The 17687-nt window shown below is 39.1% G+C and overlaps 1 protein-coding gene across 6 annotated transcripts in view; it reads left to right on the top strand.

Annotated features, from left to right (window-relative positions):
* The window catches only part of LOC105479630 (HECT and RLD domain containing E3 ubiquitin protein ligase 3), a 123581-nt gene that overhangs the window by 59786 nt on the left and 46108 nt on the right, over positions 1-17687 (top strand). For all 6 annotated transcript variants that reach the window (XM_011737698.2, XM_011737699.2, XM_011737701.2 and 3 more), the window contains 7 exons: positions 2720-2879; positions 6997-7073; positions 7846-8067; positions 9021-9112; positions 10343-10473; positions 11044-11204; positions 13586-13662. In XM_011737698.2, coding sequence (XP_011736000.2) covers positions 2720-2879; positions 6997-7073; positions 7846-8067; positions 9021-9112; positions 10343-10473; positions 11044-11204; positions 13586-13662 — 920 coding nt within the window. The remainder of the gene's footprint in view (positions 1-2719; positions 2880-6996; positions 7074-7845; positions 8068-9020; positions 9113-10342; positions 10474-11043; positions 11205-13585; positions 13663-17687) is intronic.

The following is a 17687-nucleotide window of genomic DNA, read 5'->3' as shown; positions in this document are numbered from 1 at the left end:
CAAAAATGTTGGGAATGCTATCAAAGGAGCCCAGGTGGGGTTGGTGAGTGATGGGACAGGAATTGGTTTGCCTAGAGATTGACGTGACTGGGAGTCAATGGTCATTGGAATCCAGATGTTCCCTTTTGAGGCTACTCAGCTGTAGTAAAGACAGGATCAAGAGAGGGATGCTATTGAGAGATCGAGGGAAAGAAAACGGCAGACGGATCAGAGCCACAGTGTCAGGATAGTGGGGAAACTTATTAGTGTTGTGTTAGGCTATATACTAACTCCTTCAGACAGTTAAGGTAGCAAGAAGGTTAGGTACCAAGAGACAGGCCTCAGTCATGAATAAGGCATCAGGCTAGGTCCCAGGCCTAGAGAACAGAAAAGCCTTCCAAGTCTTGGAATTGGTATGAGGTGGAAATTTGGTTAGAGTGGAGTCCGAGCCACCTGGGCTCCTTTGATAGCATTCCTTACATTTTGGTGCAAGGCTGAGTTGGGAAGTAAATAGTGAGCAGAAGTTAAAGAAGATGGACAATGGGAACAACAGGAATTACAGAATCTTTGTTTATTATGGTAATTTCTCTGGCATGAGCATATTTTCAGTTAAAAAAGTGTTATTGTTTTGAAGGAATATATTTATGCAAACTGTGTTTAGGTTAAATAACAGTTCCCTGCCTCACCTGTCCTTATCTTGAATCTCGCTCCCTGTCATTTCAACTCTTTAGCTTTTTTTTTTTTTTTTTTTTTTTTTTTTTTGCTGCTTACCTTTATGTTTCTACATAACATGCTTATAATATTATTTCTTGATTTTTTTTCAATATTGGACATAATCTGGAAACTTCACACTGGCAAAGATTAGAGTTCTGTTATATTCTCTACCCACCCTTTCCTCTTCTTCACCACCAGACACTCATCCTTCCCCAAATAGTTAATCTTTTAAATAAAATTTGACAATTATTAACTATGGAAAGTATTTTTGTTCGGTTATTATGATTGCATGTACCATGAGTACTTTTCTTTCTCATAAATCATTTTGTTTTTCCTGAAGTTAATGACTTTACTTTTTTTTTTCCCACAGTAACCTCTCTATCTCTGGTAGAATTATAAAACTCATAATGCTCTAATAGTATTTTCTTTTTCACCTTGGAGACATCCCTCCACCTTTGCTTTGTAGGCATGCTACACAGCTGTCTAGAAAGGTTTCTCACCTCCTTCCTGTCTGTGTAAGATTCCTGGTTCCTAAATCCTGAGTTCTTGTTTTGGAGGCATATCTTCCAGTAGCTTTCTGAGAAAACCAGTATGGGAGGTAAAATATTTTGAGAGCTTTACATGCTCCAAAACTTCCCTTTTGCTCCCCTTGCCTCACATTTCATTCACAGTTGGTTGGGTATTGAATTCTTGCTTGAATGTTACTTTCCTTCAGAACTGTGAGGGCATCGCTCCATTGTCTTACAGTTTTTCGTGTTGCTTCTGAGAATTATGATGCCATTCTGATCCCTGTTCTATTGTATATAAACATGTTCTTTTCTAGAAACTTTTAGACTCTTTCTTGTTATTCTGAAATTTCAAGATGAAGGGTTCTACAGTAGATATTTTGTTGATCATTATTCTGGGCACTTAATAGATCCTTTCAGTGTGAAATTTTCTTGTGATTTTTTTTTTGAAATATTTTTATCTTGTGATTTCTCCATTCTCTTTCTGAATATTCGACCTCTTGAAACAATCCTCTAATTTCTTATCTTTTTTCCCCTTCTGATTTTCTCTTTGCTTTTTTCTTCTATTTCCTAGAAAATTTCTTCATTTCTAACGTTCAGTCCTGCTTTTGAAGGTTTTTCTTTTTTTTTTTTTTAATTTATGGTACCACATTTTTGGTTTCCAAGATATTTCTGTTTGTTTGTTTTTTGAATAATGCTTTCTTATAGCACTCTCTTTCTAGTTCATGAGTGGAAATATCTTCTTTGATTTCTCAAAAGACTTTTAAGAAACTTTGCTCCCTGCATGATCTGTTTTTTCAGAGTTCATTTCCTTCTGTTTATGTTGCTGTTTGCTTTTCATGTTTAAGTTTTCCTCACACATAGGGTGATCCTTGTCTGGCCTTTTACATTTAAGGGTGAGGTGCTAAAATGTGAGTGGAGCTGTGTGTGTGTGGGTGATTCTTGTTGACTGATGGGAAGCTGGACATTTCATTGAGGAACACACAAATGTCACTATCTGTGGGTCTTGTCTTTTGGGCCAGTTTTCCCAGAGAGAAATCCTTCTATTTCCTCACTGTATACATACAAGACTGGGTTCCAGAACTGAGGGGAGAAGCTGTTTAGAATTCTGGGTGTGTTTGTGTGTGGGGGGAGAGGGTCTCATTGTTCCAGGCAGGGTTTCGCTCACTCCCGCTAGTTTTCGGAATATGTTTCATTTCCACTCAACATTTAGGCCTCTTGGATGGAACATCTCCAAATAGTACAGGCTTCTGCTTGGATAGAGAAACACCAGGCTCATGGCTGTATAGGTTCAGGGAACATCTGGGATGTGTGTGCTACTATAGTTATGTATGTTACCCAGGGTCTCCAAATGTAAATCGATAGTTTAGAAATATGTGAAATTTATAATCTCTATAAATATTCAGATTAAGTGGTTCTTGTTAAAAAATAAAACTGCCCAGGAAGATAATCCTGTGTAATGGCAGCAGTATTCCTGTTTCTGGGTTGTACATTTTCTTCCTCCAATTTGTCTCTTTCAGAACAAATTGGAGCTCTGGCAGATCAGCATATCATTCATGTGGCATGTGGCGAGTCCCACAGTCTGGCCCTCAGTGACCGAGGCCAGCTGTTTTCTTGGGGTGCAGGGAGTGATGGTCAGCTAGGACTCATGACTACTGAGGATTCTGTGGCAGTGCCCAGGTAAGAAGGTTTTCAAATGTCAGTCTTTTTAAATACTATTTCCTGCTGTTGATTTGTTAGACTCCTTGTTTTTCTTCTGTTTTCTTCATTTAATTGCTATTTCCTTTGTGCCACTCCTGTGCCTTATACTATTAAAACACTTGTCACAAAAGTTGCAATTATTTATAGAAGTGTCCGTCTCTGGTTCAAAAATGTGAGTCAGTTGGGAACTGTACTTTATTTATTCTAGTAGCCTGGTTGCTCGCTGAGCGCCTGGCAATTGATAAATGTTTGAATAAAAAAGTCATCTTTCACATTGTAGGCTTATTAGCTTTTGACTGAAAATTGCAAGTCTGAATTACTCAATTAAGTTCTTTAAAATAGAATCACAAGGCTGACCTGTTACTCTAATGATAGGCCAAATCACCTTAAGCATTACAAACAGCTAAAATACCAGATATACATAGATTCTTTAATGTAAAAGAATCAATACAGTAGGTTTTGAGTCTCTTAAAGATTTACTTAAATCTGAACCTTAGATGATTTAGTTAAGTATCTAATAGTTGCCACTAAGAGAACATCCCAAATATTGTAGTTACTTTCAGATGGACTTTTTAGTGGTGGTGTCTCAGTTTGTTGAAGGTTCTTAATGATCAAAGAGCTGCCATTTTATTTCCTTTATTTAATTCTTACTCCTTTATGCTACAAATGTTTCATATACCACTACTGTGGAACACATTCTTTGTAATTGTTGATTTAATATCTGTTTTTACTACAAAGATGTGAGCTATTAATGGCAGGATAATTGGATGATTTATTTTAGCATCACCATTGCTAGGAGTGCCTGTCACATACATTGCTCAGCACAAGTTTAATAAGTGGCCTCTCCTCCTCTGCCTAATTATTGTCCCCTTTAAAGGACAGCATATTCTTCTTCCTCTTCTTTCTTGCCCTTCTTAGATTTTTGTCTCTTTAATCGAAGGTTGTGTTAAATAAGAACATGGAGGTAAAAGTGATTTGATTCATTTCCTGATTTAGGACAGGTAGTGTCTTAGATTCATTTCTTCCAAAAATTAATTTAATTTTGTGGGGAGAGGAAGAGTGGCAGTAAGAAAAAAGAAGTGCTAGATGTTATGTTGTGTGTAATATTAGGGAAAATGTTCATAACATTAATGGCAAAAATATTTCATTTGTTGATGACCAAAATACAATTAAGGTTTTTAATGGCATTTCATTTTTAAAAATGAAGTAATCTGTGCTACAGTAGTAGCTTAATATTCATTAGTTATGTTCAAATTATGGATGACTTCCAAGACTTTGTATATAGTTTTTTATTATAAGTTAACTGAAATAAATTCATTAATTTATACCTTTGTATTGTGGAAAGTAACATAGCTTTGATGTCAAACAAGCCTTGGATTCTAATACTGGCTCTTTTACTTCTAAGGTGAATGACCTTGGGCAGGTTGTTTAACTTTTCTAAGCCTCAGTTTCCTAACTTAAAAATGGAATTACTTACTTATAGAGTTGTGGGGAGGATGGAAGGAGACAAGAAGGTAAAATACAGTATGTGCTTGCACTATGTGAACCCCCTCTTCCCTACCTCAAGGGTACAATTTCTCTATTATCTATCTTTGTTCTTTTGACCTGCTTCTTTTCTACAACTGATAGTGACAAGAGTAATGGTGATGGGGAATTTGAGTGTAAACTTGATAGGAAAAAGGGTTGTTGCTATATAGCAACCTGAGAAACATTGGTCTCTTAGGCAGTAATGCATTTTTCAATTTTAGAAAATAGTGCTGTTCTATAAACTATTGATTAACACAACTTGGGTGAATATCCAGGGAATTAGTCTGAGTGAAAAAAGCCAATCCCAAAAGATTACCTACTGTACGATTTCATTTATATAGCATTTAAAAAATAACAACATTTTCTCAATGGAGGATAGATTAGTGGCTGCCAGGGGTTAGGAACAGGGGAAGGGGAGGAGTGGTTATAAAGTTTAATACGAGGAATTCTCATGGTGTTGGAACTGTTTGGTATCATGACTGTGGCAGAGTGGATACACTTACACGATAAAACTAATACCCAGAAATGAGTACAAGTAAAACTGGAGAAATATGAATGTGATTGGTAGATTGTATTAATGTTAATATCTTCAATATCCTGGGTATAATATTATATGTAATTTTGCAAAATGTTATAATTAGGGGAAACTGGACAAAGTATATAAGGGATTTCTCTATATTATTTCTTACAATTGCACATGAATCTGCAGTTATAAGAATAAAAAAAAGTTCATTTATATTTGGTACTAAACACTAAATGTGTTTGTGAACTCTATTTTAAATTTTTATATCTGAGAAAATAAAACATGAACAAAAGCATTATCTAAGTGTCGATCTAAATAATCCTCTGTCCTCTCCCCCAGAGGATATCTATCTTCAAAGATACCCCTCTTCCAAGGGGTATCCATCCGACCCCTTAGTTTCCATGGCACAATACACTTAGGGAAGATGAACGTGACAACTTGTCAACTATTAAAATAGAGAGCAGGAGGTATTCCCAGGGTGCCCAACTTTCTTGGGTAGTGCCAAGCACTTTAACTGGAATTTTTCATTTAATTCTCGCCACAACTCTAAAATAGGTGCTGTTCTCTCTCTTTCACATGAACAAGCAGGGGAGTAAGATTTGAAAAGAAATCATGTGACCCTTCTCTTTACCATCCTAGGAACTTCGGTTTTGGAGGCATGGCTCTTATTATTTTTCTTAATTGTGGTAAAATACACATAACATAAAATTTACCATCTTAACTATTTTTAAATGTGTAGCTCAATAGTGTTAAATATGTTCACGTTGTTGTATAACCAATCCCTAGAACTTTCTTTTTTCTTACCTTTTTTTTTTTTTGAGACAGGGTCTCACTCTGTCTGTAGTCCAGGCTGGAGTGTGGTGGTGTGATCACAGCTCACTGCCTCGAACTCCTGGACTCAGATGATCCTCCCACCTCAGGCTTCCAAGTAGCTAGGAATGCAGGCTCATGGCACCGCACCCAGCTGCTTTTGATAGTTTCTGTAGAAACAGGGTCTTGATTTGTTGCCCAGGCTGATCTTGAATTCCTGGCTTCAAGCGATTCTTTCGCCTTGGCCTCCAAAAATGGTGAGATTACAGTGATGAGCCACCGCGCCCGGCCTCTAGAACTTTTTTATCTTGCAAAATTGATTTCTATGAATTTGACTACAATAGATACTTCATATAAGTGGAATCATACAGTTTCAGTTTTTTGTGACTGGCTCATTTCATTTAGCATAATGTCCTCTAGGTTCATCCATGTTAAAAGCATGTGTCAGACCTTCCTTCCCTTTTAAGGCTGATTAATATTCTGTTGTGTGTGTGTACCATATTGTATGTATATACCCAGAAGTGAAATTGACATTTCACTTATTTTGGATGGTGGCATTTCTGTTATTTTGAAAGCCACATAGACACCAACCATATTCTTAGGATCTTTCTTCTGTAGCTCTTTCCATTTGCCCCTGAACTGAAGAAGACAAGGTGAGAAATAATGGAGGATTGTGGCAATGGGTCTAAATGCAAAAGTGTTTTTTTGTTGTTGTTGTTTTAAACAGTAACTACCTAAGAGACAGGAGGCTGATGAAAGACCTAATAGAATTATATCATGTAAGATTATATATTTGATTTTAAAAAGAGTTTTTTTTGAGGGGGTGGGACGGGGGACAGAGTCTCGCTTTGTTGCTCAGGCTGGAGTGCAGTGGTGCGATCTTGGCTCACTGCAACTTCTGCCTCCCAGGTTTAAGCAATTTTCCTGCCTCAGCCTACCGAGTAGCTGGGATTACAGGCATGTGCCACAATGCCTGGCTATTTTTTTTGGTATTTTTAGTAGAGATGGGGTTTCACCATATTGGCCAGGCTGGTCTCAAACTCCTGACCTCAGGTGTTCGTCTCGGCCTCCCAAAGTGCTGAGATTACAGGTGTGAGCCACTGTGCCCAGCCTTAAAAAGACTTTTAGGCAAGATGATGTTATTTATTATTGATATTTTATTTAGTTGGGAATATTTCTGATAATTGTGTTTGTGTGTGAATATCTATCTGAAAAAGAAAGCCTTTTCTGTTTTAGGTTAATACAAAAGCTGAACCAGCAAACAATATTACAAGTTTCCTGTGGCAACTGGCATTGCTTGGCTCTTGCGGCTGGTAAAGTAACATTAAACATATGTTAATGCTATGTTAATTTTGAAAACTTTCTCTTTGTCTTTTTGTGTGATATTATCTAACTCAACACTTTGAATTAACTGGTTAGGGTCTATGCATTGCTGTTGGACAGTGACAGTTCTCAGATGGGCTTTGCATAGCTCATCCTTTTCTCAGGGTGTGGATGATGAAGTAGGTGGTCATCACTGCTGCTCCAACTTTCACAGGGGAAGATGAGCAGGGGGCAGGACGATACCTAGGTGTTCTGAGCATGGAGAAGATTGATTTTTCTTAGCGACAGCCAACTCTCAAGCTACATTCCACTATCAAGCTCCCAAATAAATGAAAAAGGAGTTGGAGAAACCTAAATAAATCTGCACTTCTGTGTCCTGCTTGATTATCTGCAGAGCAGACCAAGTGGTCATAGCTGGACCTCCTGAAGTCTTGGGTCTCATAGTCTTAGTATGGTCAGAACTAGTTGATCTTGCTTAAGCCTGGTAATTGGCCTGTGTGAAATTGAATTTACTTATACATTTAATATTTTCTGTGTATAAATTTTAATAGCCTTTGAAGGGCAGTAAGACTCAGCTTACCTCTCTGTTATCACTTGGGAGTTTGGGTTTTGGCAGTCTGACAGCATGAAGTGTCTCTGTTCTTTGCTCTCGGGTGGGTTTGGTGTTGGGGGGCAACTGGCAAATGACCCTAATAACTTGATTATTTTTGTGTGTGGAGCTTGTATCATTTTATGGTAATACCAGTTATCCTGTTATTTCAGATGGCCAGTTCTTCACCTGGGGAAAGAACAGCCATGGGCAGCTTGGCTTAGGGAAGGAGTTCCCCTCTCAAGCCAGCCCGCAGAGGGTGAGGTCCCTGGAGGGGATCCCACTGGCTCAGGTGGCTGCCGGAGGGGCTCACAGCTTTGCCCTGTCTCTCTCAGGAGCTGTTTTTGGCTGGGGGATGAATAATGCAGGGCAGCTGGGGCTCAGTGATGAAAAAGGTAGGTAAACCCTTCATATGTATGTATTTAGTTTAAAAGCACATTCATTTAACACATGCTTCTTAAGGATCTACTATGTGCTAGCCCCATGTGAGATACTAAGGGAGCAACAGTGAACAGAATAGAGAACATCCTTGTCTTAGTGGAGACTGTATTCTAGTGAGTGGAGGTGCAACAAAACCAGTAAATACACAGGGTTTGAGAGTGCAGCTTCCTGCTTTACATAAGGTGGTTACAAAGGGCCCCTCTGATAAGAAAATGTTTGAGCAGAACCTGTAGGAAATCAGGTGGGAAATGGGACATGTAGATGTCTGGGTGAAAAACATTTCTGTCAGAGGGAACCGGGTGTGCAAAGGCGCTCATGTGGGAAGAGATGTAGTTAGAGAGAAGGGGAAGAGTAGCACAGCTGCAGGTCAGAGAGGTCGTGTAGACCCAGTTATGCAGGGCCCTGAGGGGCAGGGTGAGGATTTAGCTGGTTTTCTCAGTGAGAGGGGAAGACCCTGAGGGTTTGGAGGAGAGGTGTGCTCCACTTTGGCTTTGGCTGTAGTGGGTCAAGGGGGAAGCTGGAAGATCAGCGTGGAGGTTGTGGGAGTAAAGTCAGATTTTAAATGTATTTTGAAGAGGAGGCCAGTTGGTTTTGTTCACTGCTGGATGTGTGGTTTGAAATAAAGAAACAGCTGGAGGGGCAAAATGACTGTTTCTGAAATGGGGAAAACTATGTGTGTGTGGTAAAGTGAGCTGGAGAGTGGGCAGGGTTGGAGAGTGTAGGGAAACCATGAGGTAGGTTTTTGGTAAATTAAAACTGAGAAGTCTGTTGGGTATCCAAGTACAGATGCAGGCAGGAAACAACATGTGTCAGGAATCCAGGAATCCAAAATTCATGCCAAGATAGTTGTGTGTATTTCATCTCAAAGTCAAATGGTAGTGATATTCTGATATTTAATTTATTCTAGATCGAGAGTCTCCATGCCATGTAAAACTCTTACGCACACAAAAAGTTGTCTATATTAGTTGTGGAGAAGAACACACAGCAGTTCTCACAAAGGTAAGGAGCTCAGAGTATTCTTTGGTGCTGGGGATAAGATGGGTGATTAGAATTGCTTGATTATTTTAGTGTAGTGATGGTGTGTGATTACAGTATTGTGGCTTGAACTCGAATGCTCTCTTTTATGTTTGTTGTTTTCCAAAGGAATAGAAAAAGACTACTTTTTTATATGTCTCTGTTACCCTCTTTGGTAATCTTGTAGAGTGTCTTAGTAAACATTTAAGAATAGTTCAATATAAATAACTTTAAAATATAGGACAGTAGATACATGTGTGTATATATATCCTATGTTCCTTTAAAACAAGTCATTTAAATATATAAAAAAGAAACAGCAATTTAATGTTTTAAAATAATCGTGTTTCTTTTGCTTCTAAATATATTCTAGAGAGAATGAAAATGTATTTTTATACTGAGCAAATATTATTGTAGGTTCACTTTCATAAAATGCCTTAACATTTATTTAAATTATTTAAATACAGCTGTTAAAAAAAACACCTTACTTACCAAGGAATTTGTAGGAGCACTTAATTTCTTATATGTGAATGATATGTAAAATCATCTCATTTATCCTAGCTCCTCGTTTCTCCTTTTTTAAAATTTTGCTTCCTAACTATCACAAGAACAGAAAACCAAACACCACATGTTCTCACTCATAGGTGGGAACTGAACAATGAGATCACTTGGACTCGGGAATGGGAACATCACACACCGGGGCCTATCATGGGGAGGGGGGAGGGGGGAGGGATTGCATTGGGAGTTAGACCTGATGTAAATGACGAGTTGATGGGTGCTGACGAGTTGATGGGTGCAGCACAGCAACATGGCACAAGTATACATATGTAACAAACCTGCACGTTATGCACATGTACCCTAGAACTTAAAGTATAATAATAATAAAAAATAAATAAAAAAAAATTCAGAAATAATAAAAAAAATAAATAAATAAATTTTGCTTCCTAACGTATCATTGTACTTTTAAACAATTTTTAAAATTTACAGAAGGCACACATTCCTTTGAGCAGTGCTATCTTTGTTCCATAAAGATGCAGTCTGAAATTCCCTTTTTATTATTTTTCTATTTAATGAACATCCTTACAAAGTGATTTTGGCGAAGTGTCAAGTGAATGTAGTGCTCTTGTGCACATTGTTGTGATAGGCATTTTGTATACAGGTTTTAGAGGTGTACCCTTAAGGATACAGTGAAGTCATATGGTGTTTGTTCTTTGTTAGAGTGGAGGTGTGTTTACTTTTGGCGCTGGTTCCTGTGGGCAACTTGGACATGACTCCATGAATGATGAGGTTAATCCTAGAAGAGTTCTAGAACTGATGGGTAGTGAAGTAACTCAGATTGCTTGTGGCAGGTGAGTGCTCCTGAAAGCTTCCTTGTATTCACTTGGACCCAGAAATGGGTCTTATCTTGTAGTGATGAAGAATGTGATTATACCTAGTGACCGTCATTTTAAGAGATCTTAACTGCATGCATGCCTGTGGTGAAATGTGGAGAAAGACCTTGGTAGAGTGTGGCAAGGAAGGGTTTTAGATAAACAGAGCAACATGAGACATTAGGCTTCTTTTGGGATAAAGAGTAGCAGGATGTGGGGAAGGGATAAAGAAAGGAAAATAAGAGAGTCCCAAAGAACTTCTTGGAAATTTTTGCCTGAGTCTACCCTGCTTCTCTCCGTTCATCTCAGAGGCCACCTGCAGCAGATCATTCAGCTCTTTGCTGACTTGCCGCCCTCCTCGTGATCTAGAGTATTAGAGAAGGATAGTAGTATGGAGAGCAGCTGCTGCAAGAAGAATCACGTGTTAACATGGGGAAGGCTCTATAGGAGCACCCTGTGCTGTGCACATGTGGAAGTTAAAAGTCAGAGTCAGAGTGTACATCCACATTAGTAGAAACTATGCTGATGAGTTAAATTATTTTTTCACAGACAACATACCCTAGCCTTCGTGCCTTCTTCCGGACTTATCTATGCATTTGGTTGTGGAGCAAGAGGTCAATTAGGAACTGGGCACACTTGTAATGTCAAGTGCCCATCTCCTGTCAAGGGTTACTGGGCCGCCCACAGTGGCCAGCTTTCAGCCCGAGCTGGTAAGAATGATCGTCTCTGGAATTTAATGGTATTTTAAGTGATGAAAGCAGTTGTTTACAGAATATGTATCTGTTACTTACTTTGAGGTCTTTTGGAGGGAATGAAGATAAGGTATTTTTAAACATCAATTAATAATTTCAATACTTACTATGCATGAAACTTTATAGTTGAGATCGTAGAGAATAAATAAGGCAGGAAATACTGTTGTGTTAGGCCGTTCTTGCATTGCTATAAAGAGCACCTGAGACTGGGTGATTTATGAAGAAAAGAGTTTTAATTGGCTCACGGTTCTGCAGGCTCTACAGGGAGCATGATACAGGCATCTGCTTGGCTTCTGGGGAGTCCTCAGGAATCTTTCAATCATGGCAGAAGGCGAAGAAAGAGCAGACACTTCACATGGCAGAAGCAGGAGCAAGAGAAAGAGTGGAGGGGAGGTGCCATACATTTTACACCACCAGATCTCATGTGAACTCAGAGCAAGAGCTTACTTCTCAGCAAGGGGAGGGCCCAAGCCATTCATGAGGGATCCGATCGCATGATCTAAACACATCCCACCATGCCCCACCTCCAACATTGGGGATTACTGCAATTCAACATGAGTTTTGACCAGAACATACATTCAAACTCTACCAGTTACTTTGTTTTCACAGACCTTGGTGGTGGTGTGTACATTTTATTGTTGTTGCTAATAATGATAGTTTGCATGTACTGAATGCTTAATGATGTTTCATTACTATGCAAAGCACTCAAAATAGCCTAAGAACTAGTTAGTGGTTGTTATCCCCATGTTAGAGATAAGGAACGAAGTCTTAAGGAGGTCAAGTAATTTGCCCAAGATCACATAGATTCTGGAGGCAGGATTTAAACCTAGGTCATTCTAAATCCTGTGTACTATGTTACCTCTACTTTGCTATTTGTGTTTTGGTACATAACACGATGTGATTTCTTTTTATGCCATTTTTTTTCTTCCCTTAAAAAATAATTAAATAACAGTCTTGGTTTCACTGGAAATCAAAGTAAGGCAGTCATTAATATTGAATGACTGCTTCACCTTGAAATAATAAATCTGAGGCTGAAATGGAGCTAGAGAATCATTAAAAGGAAGTGTAATTTAGTAATTAATTTTGATTTTGAAGTCGATAAGGTGACACACTTATGGCTTGATCAGGAATTTGTTTGAAACAGTAACCATCATAAATTTTAGTACTGGATTATAAGAAACTCAAGGACACAGACAAACTCTTTTCCTTTTTGTAAACCTAGCATATAGCACAGGACCTGGCATGAACTTGTCACTCAGTAGACGTTTTTGGAATGAATATATGAGCATCTGAAATGTAGTGCAGCTTAAAATATAAATAAACAAGATTTTGTTTGGATGATGTTCCCAAAAGCAAAAGACTGGCTTTGTGTCCTCTTCTCTGTTGTAAATTCTTTTCTCCAAGACATTGTACTCACACGTGGAATACATTTATTTAGGAAGTTTACCAACTCAGGTATTTTTTGGTTATTTTGAAACCGCAAATTTTTGAAGTTGAATTATAACCTGACTTCCATGGTCCTAAATTTGTGCTTGGATGTTTGCCAAAATGATTTTATAACATAAGCAGGTAAATGTCAGTTATGTAAATGACATGGTTTTAGGAACCCTCTTGGTAATGTGGGAGCACAGAGGAAGGCATAGAGGAGTATTGTGGTTAGAGGAAGTTTGAGCTGTGCCTCGAAGGATGATTTAGAGTTAGCCAGGTATAGAGGACTGTGAGGGAGTTGGTGTGAACACCACCAAGGTGCAGCTCCAGAAGCACATTCAGGTTATGCTCCTGGTGGGCACATTCATGGAGAATCCCGTGTGCCAGGGACAGCAGAGGGAGGAGGCACCAAGATGTGAAATAGTGTGGTGTATCAGAAATAAAGGCAACGTGGTAGTAGGAGACTGTCGCCATGGACACAGTGTAATGGGAGGTGAAGCAGGGAGCAGGAAATGGAGGTCCTTCCACGGCAAGATTCATCCTGAAGGGGCGTGGGTCCACCACACTCACATGCTAAATTATTTGTTACCATAAAGAATAGTGCCCATTTCAGATTTCAGGTCAGTGGCATGCCAGAGTTAGAATGAAAAAGAGAAACGAGGTCAGGATTCGCTGGCAGTTGGGGAGGGGCAGAAGAAGAGTTAGAGTGGAGGATACCATTTTATATATTTATTTTTAGTTGAAGTAGAAACAGTCCTAGGCAGTGAGCCAGGGGAGAAGATTTCTTACTTCTGTGACACAATTAAAATGGATAGGTACCCACTCTGAAGCGTATTCTGCAACAGTAGAAAAAGGGATCGAGGAGAAACTTCAATTATTGAAAAATATGCTTTCGGAATTTTTTTTGACAGATCGCTTTAAATATCATATCGTTAAGCAGATCTTCTCTGGAGGAGACCAAACTTTTGTACTTTGCTCCAAATATGAGGTAAAATTTTTCTTGTGACTCTTATTTCCAGGGAGGAATAATGGTGAACCAATATTTGTTTTAACAAGTAATTGCAACATAAAGAGCAGTGTTACTCTTTGTTTCTACCAATCTTATGTTATTTCTAAAATAAACAAACTAAATCTGGAAGAAGTTGTCTCCATTTGGCTCCCTTGAAGTGCCAACAGTTCTCCTGGTACTATGGAGTTCTAATTTATAATTTGAAATTATTTATTTATATTTGTACTTGTTCCAGAAACACTGTAAAGGATGCCTAGGGAGTTTGTACTTACTTTGGCATTATTTGATTTTCCATTTCTTTTCTTCCCGGTTAAGTGGCAACAAATGCTAGGTATTTGAGAACTTGGTGGGTTTCTTTGATGTGATTGAGTGTGTGTGTGTGTGTATATATATATGTAAGAGATACCACAATTTTCAGATGTATTTTGTTATTTATAATCTGCTCATGACGTGACACCAAAATTTCCCTCCTATTGTCTCCCGCATCACTGTAGTGGATAAAGACAGTGTGACATTGTCTTTCTGCTTGAAGGTAGAGTGTGGATCCAGGACTCTGTGACAGGGTTCGAATTCCTTCCACTCTTCCTTGCTGGGGGAATTCAGTCTGAAAACAGCTGCACAGATTTGTTGTCAGTGCTGCACTCCTTCCCCTGTGTTTTCTTTCCTGTCTTCTCTTTTCCTTCCCCACCCTTCCTGCTTTTATTCAGCAAGCATTTCAACAGGACCAGCTCTGAGTGGTGCATGGATGCTTATGCTCTCCTGGAGGAGCAAGAAAGGGGCTGTTAGTGATGATAAAGGAGTCAGAATTGACCAGGAAGAAAATGAACAACTATGGAAACCAGGGGCTCTTTCAGTCTTGGAAACTTTCTCTATTAGTTTGATACTTAGCTATCTTTAAGTACACAAAGTTTTTGCCTTGTAGTCACTCTGGTTCTATGATTCTGTTGGAAAAGGTCCTGGTGGAGCCTGAGGCTGCAGGCTGGACAGCTAAAGCTGATGATGAGCTATTTTCCAGGTCAGGTGCCTGAAGAAGGTGGCTTAGTGCTGCCATCTGGCGTGATTTGGAACTGCTGCCTTAGCAGCAGTTTATTTTAGACCCAGCCTCAGAGTGTGTGTTAGAGAGAAATCCTGAGGAAAGCTGAGGTTATTCTTTGTTTCTTCAAGATGTCAATATAACAAAATACAAAAGGCACTGACTTTGTGGAAGATAATCAGTTTTTGTCAATAGGTAGTAGAGTTTGAAGTATTTATTTCCCCTAGTAACTGACTTGAGTAATAGTATCCAACTTTAGTTTTCCTGTGAAATTTAACATGAAACTTAGTTTTCTTTTATAAATACAGTATCTGATATATGTAACTGATTTTTATTATTGTAATTAACACTGTTGGGCCTGGAAAACAACACGCTGATGAGAAGGAAGTGAAGTAGCATACTATTAGAGAGACAGGACAGGTTAAAGTTTAAACAACTGGAAAGAGGGAGAGGTACCCATAGCATAAGATCACAAAAAAAAGAAAAAGGAAAGTAAACATTACTTAAGAAGATGTTACTCTTAAAAAGCTGGACAGAGAATGACTTTGATGAGTTGAGAGAAACTGAAACCTATACACATTTACTTAAACTATTAACCAGAGATGATTATTTAGATACAGAGGCCAATCAAATCGTATATTTACCCTGTTACCATATCACTTAAAGAACCAAGAAAAAGCACCTGTATAGTTACAGCCTCTATGTTTTTTGTTGTTTTGTTTTGTTTTGTTTTTGAGACAGAGTCTCACTCTGTCACCCAGGCTGGGGTGCAATGCCATCATCCTGGCTCACTGCAACCTCCGCCTCCTGGGTTCAAGTGATTCTCCTGCCTCAGCCTCCCGAGTAGCTGGGATTACAGGCGTCCACCACCACGCCTGGGTAATTTTTTTGTATTTTCAGTAGAGACGGGTTTCACTATGTTGGCCAGGCTGGTTTTGAACTCCTGACCTCAAGTGATCTGCCCTTCTCAGCCTCCTAAAGTGCTAGGATTACAGGCGTGATCCACCACGCCTGGCCATAGCCTCTATTTTTATAAAAGGCTGACTCATTCATTACTGCCAGGCCTTAGGTGAAAGAAGGGAGGGAAGGAGTTATAGTCAGATACCCCTTTGCTGCATTGATTCTAGGTCTTGGGAATTTAGTGAATGTAAACCACAGCATCTCCTTTTCCTTTCATTTTGTTCCCTGGATAGAGTTGAAGAGGGAATGTGGTTGGGATTGTTACAATTGTGTGTGTGTGTGTGTGTGTGTGTGTGTGTGTGTGTGTGTCTATCTCATAATCTTTTTCCTGGAACAGTGATTCTTAACCTTGGCTGCCTACTGGAATCACCTGGGAGCTCTACAAAATACTGATGCCTCTAGAGATTCTGATTTAATTGGTCTGGAGTATGACTTGGTCATCAGGATTATCGAACATTCCCATGGTGATCCAAAGTCCAGCCAAAGTTGAGAAACACTGACCTAAGAGCAATTTTTCCTTTTTTGCCTGTATGTATTAAAGACAGGAAGAATGATATTTTTTCTTGGTTCTTTAAGTGATTCTGAACTTGTGCTTCTCTGGTTTATTGGACATATGATGAGGATTGAGAAACTAGTTCCAAGTCTATTTTTTTGTAGGTTTGTGTTAGAATTGATGTTCAGCTGCCCCTTTGAATGGAGGAAATAAATAAAATTTACACAACAACAATGGTTTTAAAATGAGGTAGAAAGACAATCTGTGTGTGTACTCCAGCATCTGCTTTGGATTATGACTTCCTTGTATGTACTTCAAAATGATTTTTGTTCTCTCCATAGATATCTGTGGCCATTTTAGTAGAATAGTTATCAATAACCAGATGATCACAAACTTTGTCAGGCATCTGTTTTATTACATGCTCTACTCCTTCCTCCCATAATGATACCTTAACTTGAAGCTATGGGAAAGTAACCAAGAAAATTTACTTTGAAAGTTTTGTTTTTATGTGTAGGTACAAAGGAGAAAAAAATGATCTCATGAGCTGATGAATGAGTGCTTTAATATTACCTTTTTCCTCTTAACTGGAGACAAGGAGTATAAAGCACCATCAACTTTTTCTTAGTTCTCGATCAAGAACAAGGTTTGGGGAAAATAAGTTGAAAACAAGCAATTTTAGAAAAGGAAAGTGCTTATTATTATTTTTTTCTTTAATCTCACTGAATAAAAGATGCACAGTGTTGGGCAGCATTTGGAATTTTCAAGGACATACATTATTGACATCTTTTTCTGCCATTTTTCTTATAATAGCTATGTACTTGAAGCAAGAAATTAAGAGTCATTGTTTTTATAGGTTATTTGTCATATAGATTATAACTGAACTCTGACTCTTTTGTAATACATTTTGTTGAAGTTTGGAGGACATTTATGGCAGGTGACTAATACCTTAAAAACCTGCTGTTACAGTGATTCAAAGCAAAGGGGAAAGAGGGCTGGGAAAGTTGTACTGAGTTGATTTCTCCGGAAAACAGACCCGAGACTCAAAGGTTTTTGGGAGAGTGCCCTCTAGAAGAACATCTACTGAGGGATGAAGGAGGCGGGATTGGGCAGAGGGAGGGGCTGAAATGCAGATCAGTTGTAACAGGGGCCTCAGCCAGTCCCATGAGGAGCACTGAAGTTGTGAGGTCCTTCAGCCAGTCCTGAGTTGAGGCAAGGGGACTGGACTTTTTTTTTTTTTTTTTTTTTTTTTTGAGACAGAGTCTTGCTCTGTGCCCCAGGCTGGAGTGCAGTAGCGGGATCTCGGCTCACTGCAAGCTCCGCCCCCCTGGGTTCCCGCCATTCTCCTGCCTCAGCCTCCCGAGTAGCTGGGACTACAGGCGCCCGCCACCTCGCCCGGCTAATTTTCTTGTATTTTTAGTAGAGACGGGGTTTCACTGTATTAGCCAGGATGGTCTCGATCTCCTGACCTCGTGATCCTCCCGTCTCGGCCTCCCAAAGTGCTGGGATTACAGGCTTGAG

Source organism: Macaca nemestrina, chromosome 3, assembly GCF_043159975.1.
Source record: "Macaca nemestrina isolate mMacNem1 chromosome 3, mMacNem.hap1, whole genome shotgun sequence".
Lineage (NCBI taxonomy): Eukaryota > Metazoa > Chordata > Mammalia > Primates > Cercopithecidae > Macaca > Macaca nemestrina.
The sequence above is the reverse complement of the archived record's forward strand: the minus strand, read 5'-3'. Positions and strand labels throughout refer to the sequence as shown.